This window comes from Caretta caretta, chromosome 9, assembly GCF_965140235.1.
Source record: "Caretta caretta isolate rCarCar2 chromosome 9, rCarCar1.hap1, whole genome shotgun sequence".
In the NCBI taxonomy this organism is placed as follows: Eukaryota; Metazoa; Chordata; order Testudines; family Cheloniidae; genus Caretta; species Caretta caretta.
In genome coordinates this window covers 25,014,995-25,031,339 of record NC_134214.1, presented here as the reverse complement: position 1 = coordinate 25,031,339, position 16,345 = coordinate 25,014,995, and the positions used below count along the sequence as shown (strand labels likewise).

General features: G+C 39.5%; 1 protein-coding gene across 2 annotated transcripts in view; it reads left to right on the top strand.

Annotated features, from left to right (window-relative positions):
• GMPS (guanine monophosphate synthase) overlaps positions 1-16,345 on the top strand; it is a 62,647-nt gene that overhangs the window by 10,154 nt on the left and 36,148 nt on the right. The window contains exons 2-5 of one of the 2 annotated variants that reach the window (XM_075132173.1): positions 2,340-2,518; positions 11,137-11,251; positions 13,375-13,472; positions 14,829-14,932. In XM_075132173.1, the coding sequence (XP_074988274.1) occupies positions 2,340-2,518; positions 11,137-11,251; positions 13,375-13,472; positions 14,829-14,932 (496 nt within the window). Of the gene's footprint in view, positions 1-2,336; positions 2,519-11,136; positions 11,252-13,374; positions 13,473-14,828; positions 14,933-16,345 lie in introns of both variants that reach the window. The other variant, XM_075132172.1, reaches the window with a different exon arrangement.

Genomic DNA, 16,345 nt, shown 5'->3' with positions numbered 1-16,345 from the left:
ATTTCCAGTAAGGCCTCACTACATTATGTACACACAATGTAACTTTAGTTATCTGGCCTAAGACTAAGAAACCATCTTACTAGCTGCTTCTTCTCAGAGGTGCAGTTACCACTTTAATTCCACCGGTGTTCTTATTAATGAGAGAAATTAAGTGACAGACTCCAACCTTGAAACAGTCTATAGAAAGTCTTAGCTTTTTTCTTTTCCTTACTCTCTTTACAGGGGAATTCAAGCAACCACCAGCAAAGTTTACAGCTCTAGATTATTGAGCTATGATCACCGTACAACCTTCCTGTGCATCTTCCACTCTAAACTAATTCGGGGCTAGCTAGACTACAAGTAAAAGATGCTTCAGTGTTTATCTCAATTGTCTTTGGAATGTTGTGTTGCTGTAGAAGTTGAAGAACATTCTTGCCTCACAGTAGCAATACAAGGGAAATACAGTAGATAGAATCTTCACTCATGGGGAATACATCCCACGTGGGACCTGGAGGAGAGGAACTTTTCATATCCAAAAGGGTAGCACTGTCTGTAGAGCTGAAGGGGAGATTCCCTTATTTGAAGGCTGCTGATGTCTGAAAGAGGACATAGTATTAATACCGTCTCTGTGTTTGGTCCCTTTCGTCTCTGTGAGGTTTGTTGCAGGCCATTGAACAAAGTAGCTTAGCTCTCTTGCTCTTGACAAGAGCTCTTGCACTTTTGCTTAACTATCAGTAAAAGTTTTTAAGTAATAAATACGTAGTATTGGTAATACATGTTTGATATACAGAGCGTTCAGTGATTTTAAGGGAAAGGTCACTGCACTGCAGTTATAATCCTGAATTGCAGTGGTCCCAATACACAAAGTACAGTAGAACCTTAGAGTTACAAACACCTTGGGGATGGAGGTTGTTCATAACTCTGAAATGTTCGCAACTCTGAACAAAACATTATGGTGGTTCTTTCAAAAGTTTACAGCTGAACATTGACTTAGTACAGCTTTGAAACTTTACTATGCAGAAGAAAAATGCTGCTTTTAACCATCTTAATTTAAATGAAACAAGCACAGAAACACTTTCCTTACCTTGTCAAATCTTTTTTTAAACTTTCCCTTTTTTTTTTTTTAGTAGTTTAAAGTTTAACACAATACTGTACAGTATTTGCTTTTTTTGGTCTCTGCTGCCTGATTGCGTACTTCCGATTCCAAATGAGGTGTTTGTTGACCGGCCAGTTCGTAACTCTGGTGTTCGTAAGTCTGAGCTTATACTGTATTTTTCTCCCAGAATGACTCTGGAGCTACTATTTATGTAATTGGTTCATCTTTACAATTACTTTACAATTGTATAAATTGGCACTTACATGAAAACATAAAATGTTAAGGAGGGTTGCTGTCTGAATGAAGTTTTGGGTAATGTCTGCCTGAGAAATACGCTGAAAGGCTTCAGTTCTTCCTTCTCCCAATCTAAAATCAACAAGGAACAGGTTTCTTAAGCTACATGTAATTAAAATGTCAAAAAAACTACCCTGAAACAAAAGTGACATGCAAACTGTTTGGAAAGTTTGGAATTGTGACTTCTGGCAAGCTTAGTAGATAGATCAGACTGAATAAGCATAGAATGTGAACTACCTTTTCACCTTCTATAGGTGGACACTTCTAGTCAGAGTTGAGAATACATAATGGGATGGTATGGGAAAAGTTGTATTGCTACTGACTTTGGGTTATCCTTTCAGTCTCTAGGGCTGTCAGTTCAGTACCTCTTTAATAGGGCTCAATTCATGCACTTTTAAAATTACTATATTCTGTTTTAGGCTTTTTATGAAACGCTATTTTTATGTTCTCTGAAATTCCACTGCTCCAAAAGCTGGAATGACGGTATTGATGGGTGGGTCATGTGCACCACTTTTACAAGTGGAAGGATGTGGTAGAAGTATCCTTTCTTCCCCAGGGTTTGGCATGGTGAGTGAGCAGATGTGGGTGGGGAGAAAACGGCTGCACCCTATATTAATCATTGGTAAAACTGTTATCCATGCAAATGGCACACATGGGTTACCATGTGGTGTTTAGGTTGCCTATAGCCTGCTATTTCATGTATTACTGTATATAGTCTATAATAAGGCTTTTTCATTAAAATGTTTTTCCTTTGTAATGTAATGTAATGTAATGTAAATGTTCTACTTTACATCTTAAAGAATTCCTTTAAAGAACTTTCCACACCCGGTGGCTGAATTTGTGCCCTTAATAATTAACTTTCCAATCAGTGTTCTTTTTAAAGAGACTTGCTTTTGATTTGTTGTCTTGACTCTGCGCTAATAGTCTAACTGTTTTGATAAAGTGCTTATGTCAATAATGTTTGCAGCAGGAGAATGCTGGAGGAAATCTCCAGGATGGCCAATATCACTATGAGGGTGCAGTGGTAATACTCGATGCTGGAGCTCAGTATGGAAAAGTCATAGATCGTCGAGTACGAGAATTGTTTGTCCAATCTGAGATCTTTCCTTTGGAGACACCAGCCTTTGCAATCAAGGAGCAAGGATTCCGGTAGGCTCTTTTTTTTTTTTTTCCTTTTTTTTTAATTGCAAATAAATCTGTGGATCTCAGCAACAAAATTAGTTGATTCACTGTGGTGATAACACTGCTTATGTTATCTTTAATTTAACAGGGACACATGAGTTTCATTGGGGAAACTAGCACAAGGACTTGCCTAGTGCTTTCATTTACTACATATTCTGACATTTGGTTTAATTTTGTTAAAACATATTGATTTCCTAAGGTCACTTTCTGTTATGTAAGTCTTTTGAGGGGTAACTTTTTTGTATGTAAAATATTTGTGATAAGTCTAACATTAACCTTTGGATAGCCATTCAACAGGAAAATACATTTGGGTTTTTTAAAGTAATACTGGTGATAGTAAATAAGAAATCTTGCATCATTCCTTTTACAGAAAATTACATAACACTTAAATATTTGTAGTTCCATCAAAGAATTATATAACTTGGAAATGGTATGCTATATCATGCCAGACTCTTTCTGGGAGGTGAGTAAAATATTATCTGATAGTGCTTATTTAATAATTTTTTTTGGCAATTTGCTTAATGCTTTACACATTTGTTTTAGCTTTTTAAAAAAGAGCTTACAGATGTATGTCCTTTTCTCTTAAGGAAAAAATTGCTATCCCTGTCTTACAGATTTATACAAATCACTTGAGTATCTAGTATCATGGTACCATAATGCCAGGCCAGTAAAAATCCCAAGAATGCAGCACACACACATCCCACTACTGTACTGGAAGTAGCACACTACAGAAATTGCTTCGTTGAATTGCTTTTCTCTAGCCAAAGACTGTAGTTGCTCTAGTAGAATGCCAGTATAACTTAATGAGTCTGTAAAAATCTGAATTCACTACACTTCTTTAGAAAACACAGGTGGCATGCTATAGTAGACATAACTGCACTATTGCATACCTAATATAGAAATGTACTCAACTCTTTCCCTTTTAGAATTGCAGCTGGAAAATACTTGTAAGTGCACTATCTTGTTTTAAGACCCCACAATCAAATCTTTGAAAAGTGGACACCTATTAAAGTCTATTTTAAAAAACTTTTTATTCATTAAATTAACTTAAAGAAAATGTTATATTGTTTCCAGTGTGGTATCTTAAAATTCACTATCTATGGTCTCAGTCCAGCATGGAACTGTGTGGGCTGTACGTGGGGTCCACAGGTATTGTGTTTCTTATCTTAAAGAAAGAAAATCTCCTTCCATCACACAACCTGATGTCTTTTCAGAACCTCTGTCATGAGATACAATAGTTGTGTTGTCAGCTACCAGGTTTGTGGCACTGCAAATAATTACTTTTTAAAACTTGGCAAAACACTTTCATTCAAAGGGTCGCTGTTCCAAGGCTGAGGAACATCTACAATGTCAGGTTTATTGGTTGTTTTAGGTAACTGGTAACAGGATACAAAGCTTTCTACCTTTACAGACATTCATTTAAATCTGGATCATGTTAGCAATGATTGAAAGTAGTCACTTGTGGCTTTCTAATGATATTTGTTAAATTACTTGGTGGTTTTACTCTAGTTCCTAGATGACCGAGTGTCAATTGTGATGGAAATAATCTGTCTTCCTTGCTGACATTCTCTGGATTGAATGGTCATAGAAGTTGTGCTGTCTTCACCTCTGAAGTTGGTCCCCTGTTGCAGAGGAGAGATGTACTTGTTTGTGACTCTAAGTCGGGGAAATAAGCATGTGTCAATGCTGTTGCTTAAATTGTAATTATTCTGTGGCTATAGGGCATCATAAAAGAGAGAAGAGCAAAACTTGCAAATTTGATCTTCAAGATGACAATGGATTTGTCTACCTTGCAAGATATTGGATGGGATTTTCAAAATTGCCTAAGTGAGTTTAGCACATAACTTGCTTAGATTTTCAAAAAAGATCCCATGCATCCACTATTAACAACAAGATGCCCACTCTCCAGCAGTGGAAAACTCATTTGTGGGAACAGTTGGTCTATAGGGATGTAAGTAAACTTGCTTCACTGTTCTTTGAATTCCCAGATGGGCAAATCATAGAAAGTTTCTGGATCAGTCTTTGGGCTTGTCTACATAGGAAGTTATACCATTGTAGATATATGGCTATAACTCCCTGCATGGACACTTTTATTTTGGCATAAGCAACACAAGCTAAACCAGAAAAAGGCATTCTTGTATTGGAGTAAGGGCATGTCTGCACTTCCAACTTTGGCTGATGCAGGTGACGTCCGCATAAAGCCGCTGCAGTTAGTATATTGCTTGTGCACGTGAATACTTGACTCCTTGCATCAGTGTTGCATGTGCTCACCATGAGTGCTTGTGTGGATGAACAATGCAGTGCGCCCTGGGTAGGTATCCCAGTGTGCAACTTGCACATGCTGCCTTTTGGGAAGGATCGGAAATGCATGGTGTCTTTTGGGAAGGATCGGGAATGCATGGTGAGGCAGAAACAAGTCACATGGGCTGCCTGGGAGCAAAGGGTCCACTTCCCAGCATGCAACTTTCTATATCCCATAATTTTTGTACCTTTTTAAAAAATCCCATGAACCTGTGGAGATCTTGTCGTCTGCCATCTCTGACAGATGCATGGAGCCTGCATAGCTCTGTGCTGTTGTCATAAGCATTGTAAGCACAGGATGCACGATCCTCCAGTATTTGCAGAGCCTCAAAAAGAACTGAATCAGTGGGGAACATGATGGTTTTGTGGGGAACAAATTGCTGTGGGACATAGTGAGAACCAATTCAAGGTTGTCGGTGGCATTCACAGAGCAGCTGCAGATGGTGGAGTGCTGCATCTGGGCCTGAGAAACAAGCACTGACTGGTGGGATCATACTGTAATACACGCTTGGGATGATGAGCAGTGGCTGCAGAATTTGGGATGTGTAAGCCACATTCCTGGATATGTGTGCTGAGCTCAACCCACTCCTCCAGCACAGGAAAACCAGAATGAGAGCTGCACTGTCAGTGGAAAAGCAAGTGGCGATCGCACTGTGGAAGGTTGCAAACCTGGGTTGCTACCGGTTAGTGTGAAATCATTTTGAAGTTGGAAAATCCATCGTGAAGGGTGTTGTCATGCAAGTAGGCAGGGCCATTAATAATCTCCTGCTATGCAAAACTGTGACTCTCTGCAATGTGTAGGATATAATGGATGGATTTGGAGCAGTGGGGCAGTAAATAGTGTGCATATCTCTATTTTGACACCAGACCAACCTGCCACTGTGTACATCACCAGAAAGGGCTACTTTTCTATGGTTATGTAAGCGATGGTGGATCGCTGGGGACGCTTCACCGATATCTGTGTTGGCTGGTCAGGGAAGGTGCCTGACTCTCTCATCTTTAAGAACATAGGACTGTTGAGAAATCTGTAAACAGGGACATTCCTTCGTGACTGGCAGATTACCATTGGCAATGTTGAAATGCCAAAAGTGATCCTGGAGGACCCAACCTACCCCTTGCTCGCTCGCTAATGAAGCCATACACCGACCACCTCGGCAGCACCAAGGAGAGATGCAGCTACCAGTTCAGCAGGGGCAAAATGATAGTTGAATGTGCTTTTGGTAGTTTGATGGGATTTCTGTCAGGTTTACTCGCAAGATTGGATATGAGTGGGGGGAAAAACCCCATCCCAGTGGTTATAGCTGCCTGCTGTGTCCTGCATATAATACCTGTGAAGCAAAGGGAGGAAAAGATGCCACTGGGATAGAGGGGAGAGGTTGCATGAAATGATGCATGTAGGGCAATGGCACTGAATACTGGCACCATTTTCCACAGGCGGTGCTAATTTTAGCTGATACTTCTGAGAGTAACAAAGGCACAGAGAGCACAGCTGCTGCTAGATTCCGAAGCTGCCTGGGCCCATGTGCTACTAGTCTGTTAACTTCAGCAAGCACCACTGCAGTAATCGTGAACTGGCATGGGAAAGTGTCCTACCACGGAGGAAAAAATAAGGCTGCCATCCTTAGAAAATTTTGGGAGAGGATTGCAGAATACCTCCGAAAAAGTTTCATTGAGATCTTTCAGGAGGGTTCAAGGGATATCCCTGTGCATATAAACGAAATGCTCCATATGACCTCCCCTGCCCAACTCTACAGGGGAACTAAAGCAGTTAACAACTCTGCCGCTCATTGTCTTACCACTATCTCTGTAGTACAAGTAATTTGATGAAAAGTCAGTAGTTGTGTAGTGTTAAGTTGGGGGTGCTATCGGTACATCCTTGTACTGGTAAATACATTTACACACTTACCCAAGTTTATTTCCCCTGCATCAGGCTAGCCTGTGCTTGACTGACTGGATTGTGGTGGAGTCTCAAACAGGTCCTGGCTTCCTGGACTGCCTGGTCGCATGTCCCTCCTCCGCCACCACAGCCTCATCCTTGCTATTCAAGGCAGAAGCCTGTGACTTTGACTCCTCAGCAGTGTCAGTGGTGGTCTTTGGGGAAGTGAGGGGAGGGGGGAGAAGGGGCGGTGTCTAAGACAAGTATGGCGTACAGCTCTTTGTAAAAGCCCTATGTCTGCAGCTTGGCAACAGATTGACTGTTGGCCTCCCTGCCTTTCTGATATGCTTGCTGCAGTTCCTTCACGTTCACACAGCACTGCTGCTGATTCCTGTCGTGCTTCTCCTACATCCCCTGTGCAATCTGCTCATAGATGTCCACATTTCTACGGCTTGTTCGTAGCTGTGCCTGCACAGTCTCTTCTCTCCACAGACCCAGGAAATCCAATATTTCCTGTCTATTCTAGGCGAAAGCGTCACACAACGGAGAGCTGCTAGTGGGTGCTCACCAAGATGAACAATCAGTAAAAGACATTTCAAAAACTTGTGGGGTTTTAAAATGGGGGATGGGGCTTCCGGTCTGCATGACCATCTGGGCAGTGGATTCACAATTATGACCAAAGAGGTCAGTGTTGAAGGACTGCTGGAGGACTATTAGGGTTGACATAGTTAACACATTTTCGATATTCACTCTGCGTCGACCTCAGTACATAAATCCTGGCTCGACACTGCTTGGGGCAGTGGTGTTACTGCGTTGCTGTAACGAGGTGGGAGACAAATTTAAGGTAGCCACATGCAAATTACATTGATGCAAGGTGGCTAATGTTGACCTAACTTTGTAGTGTAGACCAAGCCTAAGAGTGTCCACACAGGGCATTAGATTGGTATAATTATAGCACTTTAAATTCATACCCTACGGATATAGCTTAGTGTAGACAAGCCTTTAGATCCAGGAAATTGGTTGCAGTTAGGGAATGGTCAAGAGTTAAGTGAGGGAAAAATGGTAGCCATGAATTTGGGTTTGATGATGAATCTGCCAGGGAAAAGATCTAGGCTTTTAATACTTCAACAAAATCAATAAAATAATTCTAGTTTCGTAAACCTGTTGTGTCCAACATAAGCACCAAACTGATTATTTCAAAAAATTCCAGCTCAATCAGTGTTTTGAGACAGATTCCACTCTGCTACATCCTCACCACTATGGTGGTGCAAAGGAAACACAAACCACCTATGATTCCTTCTCATAGACTCATAGATATTAAGGTCAGAAGGGACCATTATGATCACGTAGTCTGACCTCCTGCACAATGCAGGCCACAGAATCTCACCCACCCACTCCTGCGATAAACCTCTCACCTATGTCTGAGCTACTGAAGTCCTCAAATCATGGTTTAAAGACTTCAGGGAGCAGAGAATCCTCCAGCAAGTGACCCGTGCCCCATGCTACCGAGGAAGGTGAAAAACCTCCAGGGCCTCTTCCAATTTACCCTGGAAGAAAATTCCTTCCCGTCCTCAAATATGGTGATCAACTGAACCCTGAGCATATGGGCAAGATTCACCAGCCAGATACCTAGGAAAGAATTCTCTGTAGTAACTCGGATCCCACCCCATCTAACATCCGATCACAGGCCATTGGGCCTATTTGCCATGAATAGTTAAAAGATCAATTAATTGCCAAAATCATGTTATCCCATCATACCATCTCCTCCACAAACTGATCAAGTTTAATCTTGAAGCCAGATAGGTCTTTTGCCCCCACTACTTCCCTTGGAAGGCTATTCCAGAACTTCATCCCTCTGATGGTTAGAAACCTTCATCTAATTTCAAGTCTAAACTTCCCAATGGCCAGTTTATTCCATGTGCTCTTGTGTCCACATTGGTACTGAGCTTAAATAATTCCGCTCCCTCTCCGGTATTTATCCCTCTGATATATTTATAGAGAGCAGTTATATGTCCCCTCAGCCTTCTTTTGGTTAGGCTAAACAAGCCAAGCTCCTTGAGTCTCCTTTCATAAGACAAGGTTTTCCATTCCTTGGATCATCCTAGTAGCCCTTCTCTGTACCTGTTCCAGTTTGAATTCATCCCTTTTAAACATGGGAGGAGTCTCCATTGAGTGTCGTATCAGTATATTTGGTTTCTGCTCTTCGTTCCCCAACCTTTGGCACAGGGATGGTTCAAGTGGGGAGAGGGAGTGATTGGTGTTGAAACCAACTGGTTATCCCCAGGTAGCATGTGGTCTCTTAGGCAATGTAACCAGCTTGTGGAAGTTACCCAGCCTTGGAGCAGAGAATCAAGGAGCTGTATCTGGTTCAAAAGTCTCAGCTTCTCTTTTAGCTGAGGCAGAGGCAGTCATGTTTCTGCTTTTCAGCTCTATCTGTGTCTCCCACAGCCCAGCATTGGGAGGCAAGCAATGAAATAGCCAGGGCTGCTTAGAGGAGCTGCTATGTAGCTGTAAATGGGAAGGAACGCTCCAGGCTCACACCAGAGCTACACCAGGGGCTGCAGGGGAGCTGGTAGGACAGCTGGAATGGCAGTGACCCTATTTCCTCCATGTAGTGGCAGCTTATTCAGTCACTTCAGTTTAAACTTGTAGGATGCAGCTCAGGGATCACATTTTCAGTTCATAATCAAATGCAGACTTTCTGTTCAAGACACAAGTCGGCCACAGGTTGGATACCCTGATGTAAACCAACTCAAAATAATCCTGCAGTAGAATTTTATCAATAGGAAAAATAAAAAATTCAGAGTATACCCTGTTTTTTAGGGCTGCAATTAATTGTTTTGACCTCAGTAGGCTGAAAGTTTTGTGAGGCCCTGTTCTTTTTGCTCCTTCAAATATTATAAAATGTTCTGTACATGTGGTGCTTAATGAGCAAGTAATTCTGTGTGAGGGATTCAAAAGCAATAATTTCTTGACTGATATATTTTCAGGGTCTCCCTGCCAGCTTTTAAGTTTATCAGATTTAGCATTATGACTACTTCTGATTTTTAGCAGAACAGACCCTACTCCTACCTGTAGACATTCCTTGTTATGCTCATGCCTGTAGCTTTACAGTAGTTCATAGAATACTTTTTCAAGTGGTACCTTTGTTAATAAATTTATAATTTAAGTATCTGACATATAAAGACAAACATGCTGTTTGTTTTAAAATGAAAACTGTTGCAATGAAAAGGACCTTTGTTTCACAAATGCATGAATGGGTTTACATGGTTAACTTCTGCCTGTGTTAATGGGTGTCACCCATGTGCATTGTGTTGCCCCTTTCAACTAATGAGGAAAGCGATGTGGCCTTTGGAGGCACTATATGCAATGTTAGGAGAGGTTTTCTTTTATTGACATCTTTAACCCAGTGTCTTTCTTCTCCCCAGTCTTGCAACTGTCACTTCAATTAATGAATGTGATCTAGGATCTAAAACCCCTAAGTTAAGTGCGTAGGCTCCTTCTACAGTGAATGGAGAGGGGAAAGGTGCTTGAGAATGGGGAAAAAACAGTGAGTTGAGTGGGGAGCTGCCTAACCTATCCAATAGCAGATGCCAAGGAGAGGGGTGGGTCCTATCCAATAGCAGATGCCAAGGAGAGGGGTGGGTCCTAAGCACTGCCTCTTTCAGGATGTTCCTGCCAAAGTCCAGGCTGATGGGAGGCAGAGGTGCCTGTCTCCACTGGGGATTCACAGCTGTGAACTCTCTCCTGGAGCAAGGTGATGGTGCATGCCTAGCTCCACACAAAATGGGTTGGTGGGAGAGGAGGTGGTGGGGAGTGCCCAGTGGTTAAGGCACTCTCCTGGGATGTGGAAGACTCCTTTGCCTTCTGAGGAGAAGGGATTTGAATGTGGCTCTCTCACCTCTTAAGTGAGTGCCATAACTATTGGACTATAGAGTAATTCTAATTCTCTTTCTCTGGCCCAATGCATGTTTATTTTTTTAAGTCTATAATACACAATGCAATAGCTTCAATTGGAGAGACTGAGACCCATGCTTGAATATCTCATAGTCCCTTTGTGAATCTAGCCCTACCATTTAAAACAAAAAAAACAAACAAAGAAACCCCAGTTCAGTAAATACACAGTTGTTACAATCATGTTTTAGGGTGGCTTGCACCTATTATTTGGTTTTGGTACAAAAGCTATGCAAATTGATATGCTCTCAGTTCTGGCAAGTTGCCATTTTTACCCATCCCAGTGTGCGAAATGTGAGCATCTTTGCTTTAGGGTGTAAGCGCCAGGCAAACTGTAAGTATGCAAGGGATCACCATAAGTCTCTCAACATTTAATGCAAACAAAGAGTTTTTAAAATGTAAATGTTTATTATTTTGAACTCCCTTAATCTTTTTTAATCTATCTTGTTTGCAGGGCTATCATCATATCTGGAGGACCAAACTCTGTGTATGCGGAAGATGCACCTTGGTTTGACCCAGCAATATTTACAATAGGGAAACCGGTTCTTGGAATCTGCTATGGCATGCAGGTGCTAATCATGGATCTGTTTGTCTACAAATATTGTTTTAGGTCCAGGTCTTAATTCTGACACTCATCTAAGTCTTAACTACTAGAATAACTTTTTCATATGTAGCTTAAGTGTAATTAACAGGATAAATAAACCTTGCATGCAGAATTTCATTTTAGAAAAAGTGCAGATGATGGTAGTTTTGAAGATACTGAGTATATTATATACATACTCTTCTCTGGGCTCTGTCGTGAAAATAGCATAAGAAATACTTATGTTCTCCCTTTCTAACTATGCTGACTTTGGATTCTACTATACATTTATCATGTTTTTAATAAGAAGTTGCATAGCGATTAACTTGTTTAGTTTAGCTGGTATTGAGGAATGCTCTTCTTCAAACAGTTGGAGTAGTTTGCTCATTTAAATAGCTCATCCCTTTGTTTTTGCATGTAGAACACTCCTTAGGATAGTTTTCAGGAGCAACTCTACTGATGGAAAAATAGATAAACAGATTTCATGTTTGTTTGAAACTAGAAATTGGGTTAGTTGATATTGTAGTAGAAACAATGTCTAATCTTAAAATCATTACCAATATGCTAGTCACTAATATTGCCAAATCAAGTGTGTTCTTCAAAATGGTTGATTACAGTTCTCACTGATTCTCAGAAAAAGCAATTAGCAAGAACAGGAAAAAAAGAATACCATATAATAGAAAATATACACTACAGAATATTTCTTCTTTAAGGCTGTTGTAACATTTCAGATCAGAAAGAACAGGAGTTCTGTATTTTATGTTTTTTATTATTCAGTGAGTCATAAAAATAAATCTTCGCATTTAGGCATTCAGTGTTGATCCTCCTCTTCCCTCCCCCGCACTACATTATAATTCACCTGTAATATGCATCCATTCTTTTATAGTGTCAGCTATTTATTACATGCCTTATATTTAGGCTTGGAAGGATTAGATTTAATTTTCATCAATGATGAATCAAAATTTACACCTCGGCAAAATACGAGGAATGCTCTTTGAGGACTTATTAGAGTCCACTGATAGTGATGCCAGAGCAGGAGGGCCATGTAGGTAGCTTTAACTTTTTAAATCTCAGTATCTACTGTCATTAGATAATTATTGTCTGACTGCTACGCCCCCACCATTTTGTCCTGCAATTTTGAAAATTAAATCTAAAAAATGCTTAAAACTAAATATCAATATTATCTGTTGAAATTATAAAAAAATAAAATAAGAATTTTATTCTGCCAAGCCTACTTATGTTCTTCTTACAGCCAGAATAGGAGGGTCTCACATTTATGTATGGCTCCTTGCTTTCAGAATTATTGGGACCTAGGATGCATAACTTTTGTTTGATCTGTTTTATGGTACACAAATGGCCGACTAGCCAATCAACAGAAGTGATATAGGCTGTATTATGATTTCATTTCAAGAAGTTAGGTGGGGAAGAAGCATAAATACATAGAAAGTATGTTCAGAAGTAAGTATTTATGTAGACATGATTATTCACAGAGGTCTGGGTTGAAACGACGTTACAATCTGCTCTCACATGTGCACATCTTCCATTGTCGTAAAAGAGAGCTAGGTGCATGTTTCTGAAGTCAGAATTTAGGCCAGAGTGCATACTAATGGAACTCCTGTTAGTTCTGAAATGTTGGTATAAATTGCATCTAGTATATGTGAAAATAGGCCTCTTGATTCTCTTCTGGCCAAGAGAATGCTACAGTGCAAAGAGAAGCCATATTGATTGGTTTGAAAGAACAAAAGGGCAAATAGAAGAATTGGTAGAATCCAAAGCCTGCCACTAAAGTTCTTGACTTAATAGCATTAATGGTGGCCTACTTAGTCAATTTATAATAGGAATGGTTCCAAGCTGTGCTGCCAGGAAGCCAGCAGAAGAGGAGATTGATCATTGAATAGTGAGAAATAATGAAGATTCTGACTGTATGATAGTAGTAACATTCTATAACTGGTATAAGAGTGACCTTTTCTGCAGGAGGTTTCAGTGACTAACGGTTGTCTTGGCCAGCAGGTTAAAGTTATAGGGAGAGCAAGGTGAATATATTAAATGGAAATTATGTTGGACAGTTGGAACTTATATTGTAAGGTAATTACAATGTTTCTGATTTGACAGATGATGAATAAGGTATTTGGAGGTACAGTGCACAAAAAAGATGTTAGAGAAGATGGAGTTTTCAGCATTACTCTGGATAACACGTGCTCACTGTTCAGGTATGCAGGCACTTCTAGCTACAAAAATGGTAGGGGAAATGCCATTCTAGAATTGAAAGCTAGTGACAGTATAGACATAGGCTAGATTTATACGGTAGAAAATGGAGTTTCACCCATGCTTATATGAAATTGCCCACCATTTGCTTATATAGCTATTGCAACTATGCATGTAAATTAGGCAGTTGTACATACAAATATTGAGGCAGTTAATGGCCCAATTAAGCACACATATTGGTATGCATATTTGTATGGAGAACTCCGGTCTCTGTCTTTTTAAAACAAGCAAACCCCTATGTGGTTTTCTTTTTAAAAAGAATAATCACCCCATACTTACATTTGCTGTAAAGGTAAGGGTTTTTTTTGCTATATTCTTCACCCTTGGATCTTTAAATGCATGTTACTTGAGAGTGCGCTGTATTGTTATAGTCTAAAACATTTTTTAAATGTTTAATTTAAACAAGGAATGCTTTATTGGTGTGGCACCATAAAGTGTGCCAGGGACCACAGCCTGGGAATTTTTGCATTAAGGCAAGTTCTACAGCTGTTGAAGCATTGTGTTGTACTGTAGGTCACTTTGGTATTAGCTAGCATCCATAGGTATCCAAGTTCCTGAAGACAGGTTTCAGAGTAGCAGCCGTGTTAGTCTGTATCCGCAAAAAGAAAAGGAGTACTTGTGGCACCTTAGAGACTAACATTTATTTGAGCATCTGATGAAGTGAGCTGTAGCTCACGAAAGCTTATGCTCAAATAAATTTGTTAGTCTCTAAGGTGCCATAAGTATTCCTTTTCTTTTTTCAAGTTCCTGAAAGCCATGGAAAAACTGAAACCATTGAGGACTTCTGTCCCTTTAAACTTGGTTCTTAGTATTCTATAAAAGAAAATTTGATTCTGAGTATTGCCAGAGCACCTCTCTTTCAGCCCCTTGTAAGAATCCAATCAATTTACTGTACCAAAAGGTCCTAATTCCTGTGACTATTTCTTCTTCCAGAAGCATCATGGAGCTTCACACCCTATCCTGTAAAGTTTAAGGACCATCAGGACAAGTTTGTCCTTATCACCTTTCCTAAATTCAGGCTTAAGGAAGCTTTGTTAATTAATTTTTTTTAAGCACTGCCCATTTCCCCCCCTTTATCCACAGAAGTCCAAGTAGAATAGGCTTGGATTCAAAAGAACCATCAGAACATGAGTCAATCTGAACTAAAATGTCTGTCAGCAAAAAGTTAAAATGGAAATTTGAAGTTGTATCAGAAAATCTGTGGTGTACTAAAATTTTTAATATTTCGCAATTAACTATACAAATAAAGTTAGATGTTCTTGTTTGTACTTTCACTGATTCTGTTTTTATCCTGTGTTTAGGGGCCTTCAGAAGGAGGAGATTGTGCTGCTCACTCATGGTGATAGTGTCGATAAAGTAGCTGATGGGTTCAAAATCGTTTCACAATCTGGGAACATTGTAGCAGGTATGTATTCTATACAATTCTCACTTGTCTCTTGAATTTTTTTTTTTTTTAAAGGGAAGTTATCTGGTGAATTGTGGCACAGAATTTAAGTGTTGTAAAAATAAGCTTTTATGAAACTCAAGATTACATTTCTCTAGTGTTTTAACCCAAACATTGTACCATTGTGCTAGTAAAGAAAAAGACTGAAACTGATGCAGAAATGACTTGTTTTATTTAAATGTTCAAGTTGAGAAATGTTAGAAAAGGCATCAGAGAAAAGTAAACTTGATTTCAAGAATTCTTTAGTTTTGATTATCAATTGTGTTTAATTAGTTTGCTCTAATTTACTATTTACTATTTTTACTATTTACTATTGTCATTTTAACTTTTTTTAACGGAGTAAAAAGAATTGCAGTATTAAAAGAAATCTTTCAAATCTCTTGCATAGAAGGTCACAGGGGAAGTGTGTAGATGTAGGCCCTGAAAGTTAACTTAGAAAACGTACTTAAATTATTAACCCAGCTTGCAACTCACTGACTCAAACCACCTTTTCTGCAGCCAGCAGATTATAGGTTAGTCTTATGTTTACTGAGCCACTTTGTGAAATCTTAAGCCACTCATGTGACTCTTACTTTAAATCCTTGAGGAAAGGTCCAGGATAGAAACTGCTGAATTGTTGGAAGACCAGCGTTCTGTAGGCTGGTCTCCATTAACCACCAGTCAGGCACAGTGCTATATTTGATCTGTAGCACTGTCACCTGCAGGATGTGTAGGTAAATACAGTTTGAATAGCGAACCTACTATAGCCAGTAGTCAAGATTACTTTTCTGAAGTCCTTATTCAGCTTTTAAATAAAATTACAATTATGTAACTACTAAAAAGGAAACTGGCAAGTGTTATAGATTCTCATTATAAGAAACTCCAACCCACCCCCAAATTTTTGAAATCCTTTAAAACATTGTGTGGGCAAAGAAGAAAAAGTAGAACTCTCAAGCACATCCAAAAGTTCTTGTATAATGGTGGGGCCCTTGCCTAATCATAGTTGAGGTTAAGCAAAGTATTCGGTTTAGAGCCAGTTTCCAAAGTGCTGTAAAATCTATATACTGTATAGAACTGCTTATACTGATATTACTTATTCCCATACAGGAAGGAGAATAAACCATACCATTGTAAGGCATCTTTTTTTAAAAAAACTGGTATAATTGCATCCACACTAGGATTTGGTACCAATATAACTATTTGTTAGGGGTATAGGTTTTTTTAACTGGAATAGTAATACTGGTACAACTTTTAATTGTAGATGAGGCCTGAAATTTCTTTGAGGCTATCGTGTGGAAAGCATGACATTAACTATATTTCCTGGTTTCCTAGTATTTGTATTGTGTGGTTGAATATTTTTCCTGGTTCTCCAAGGTATCTGATTTTTGACAGCTA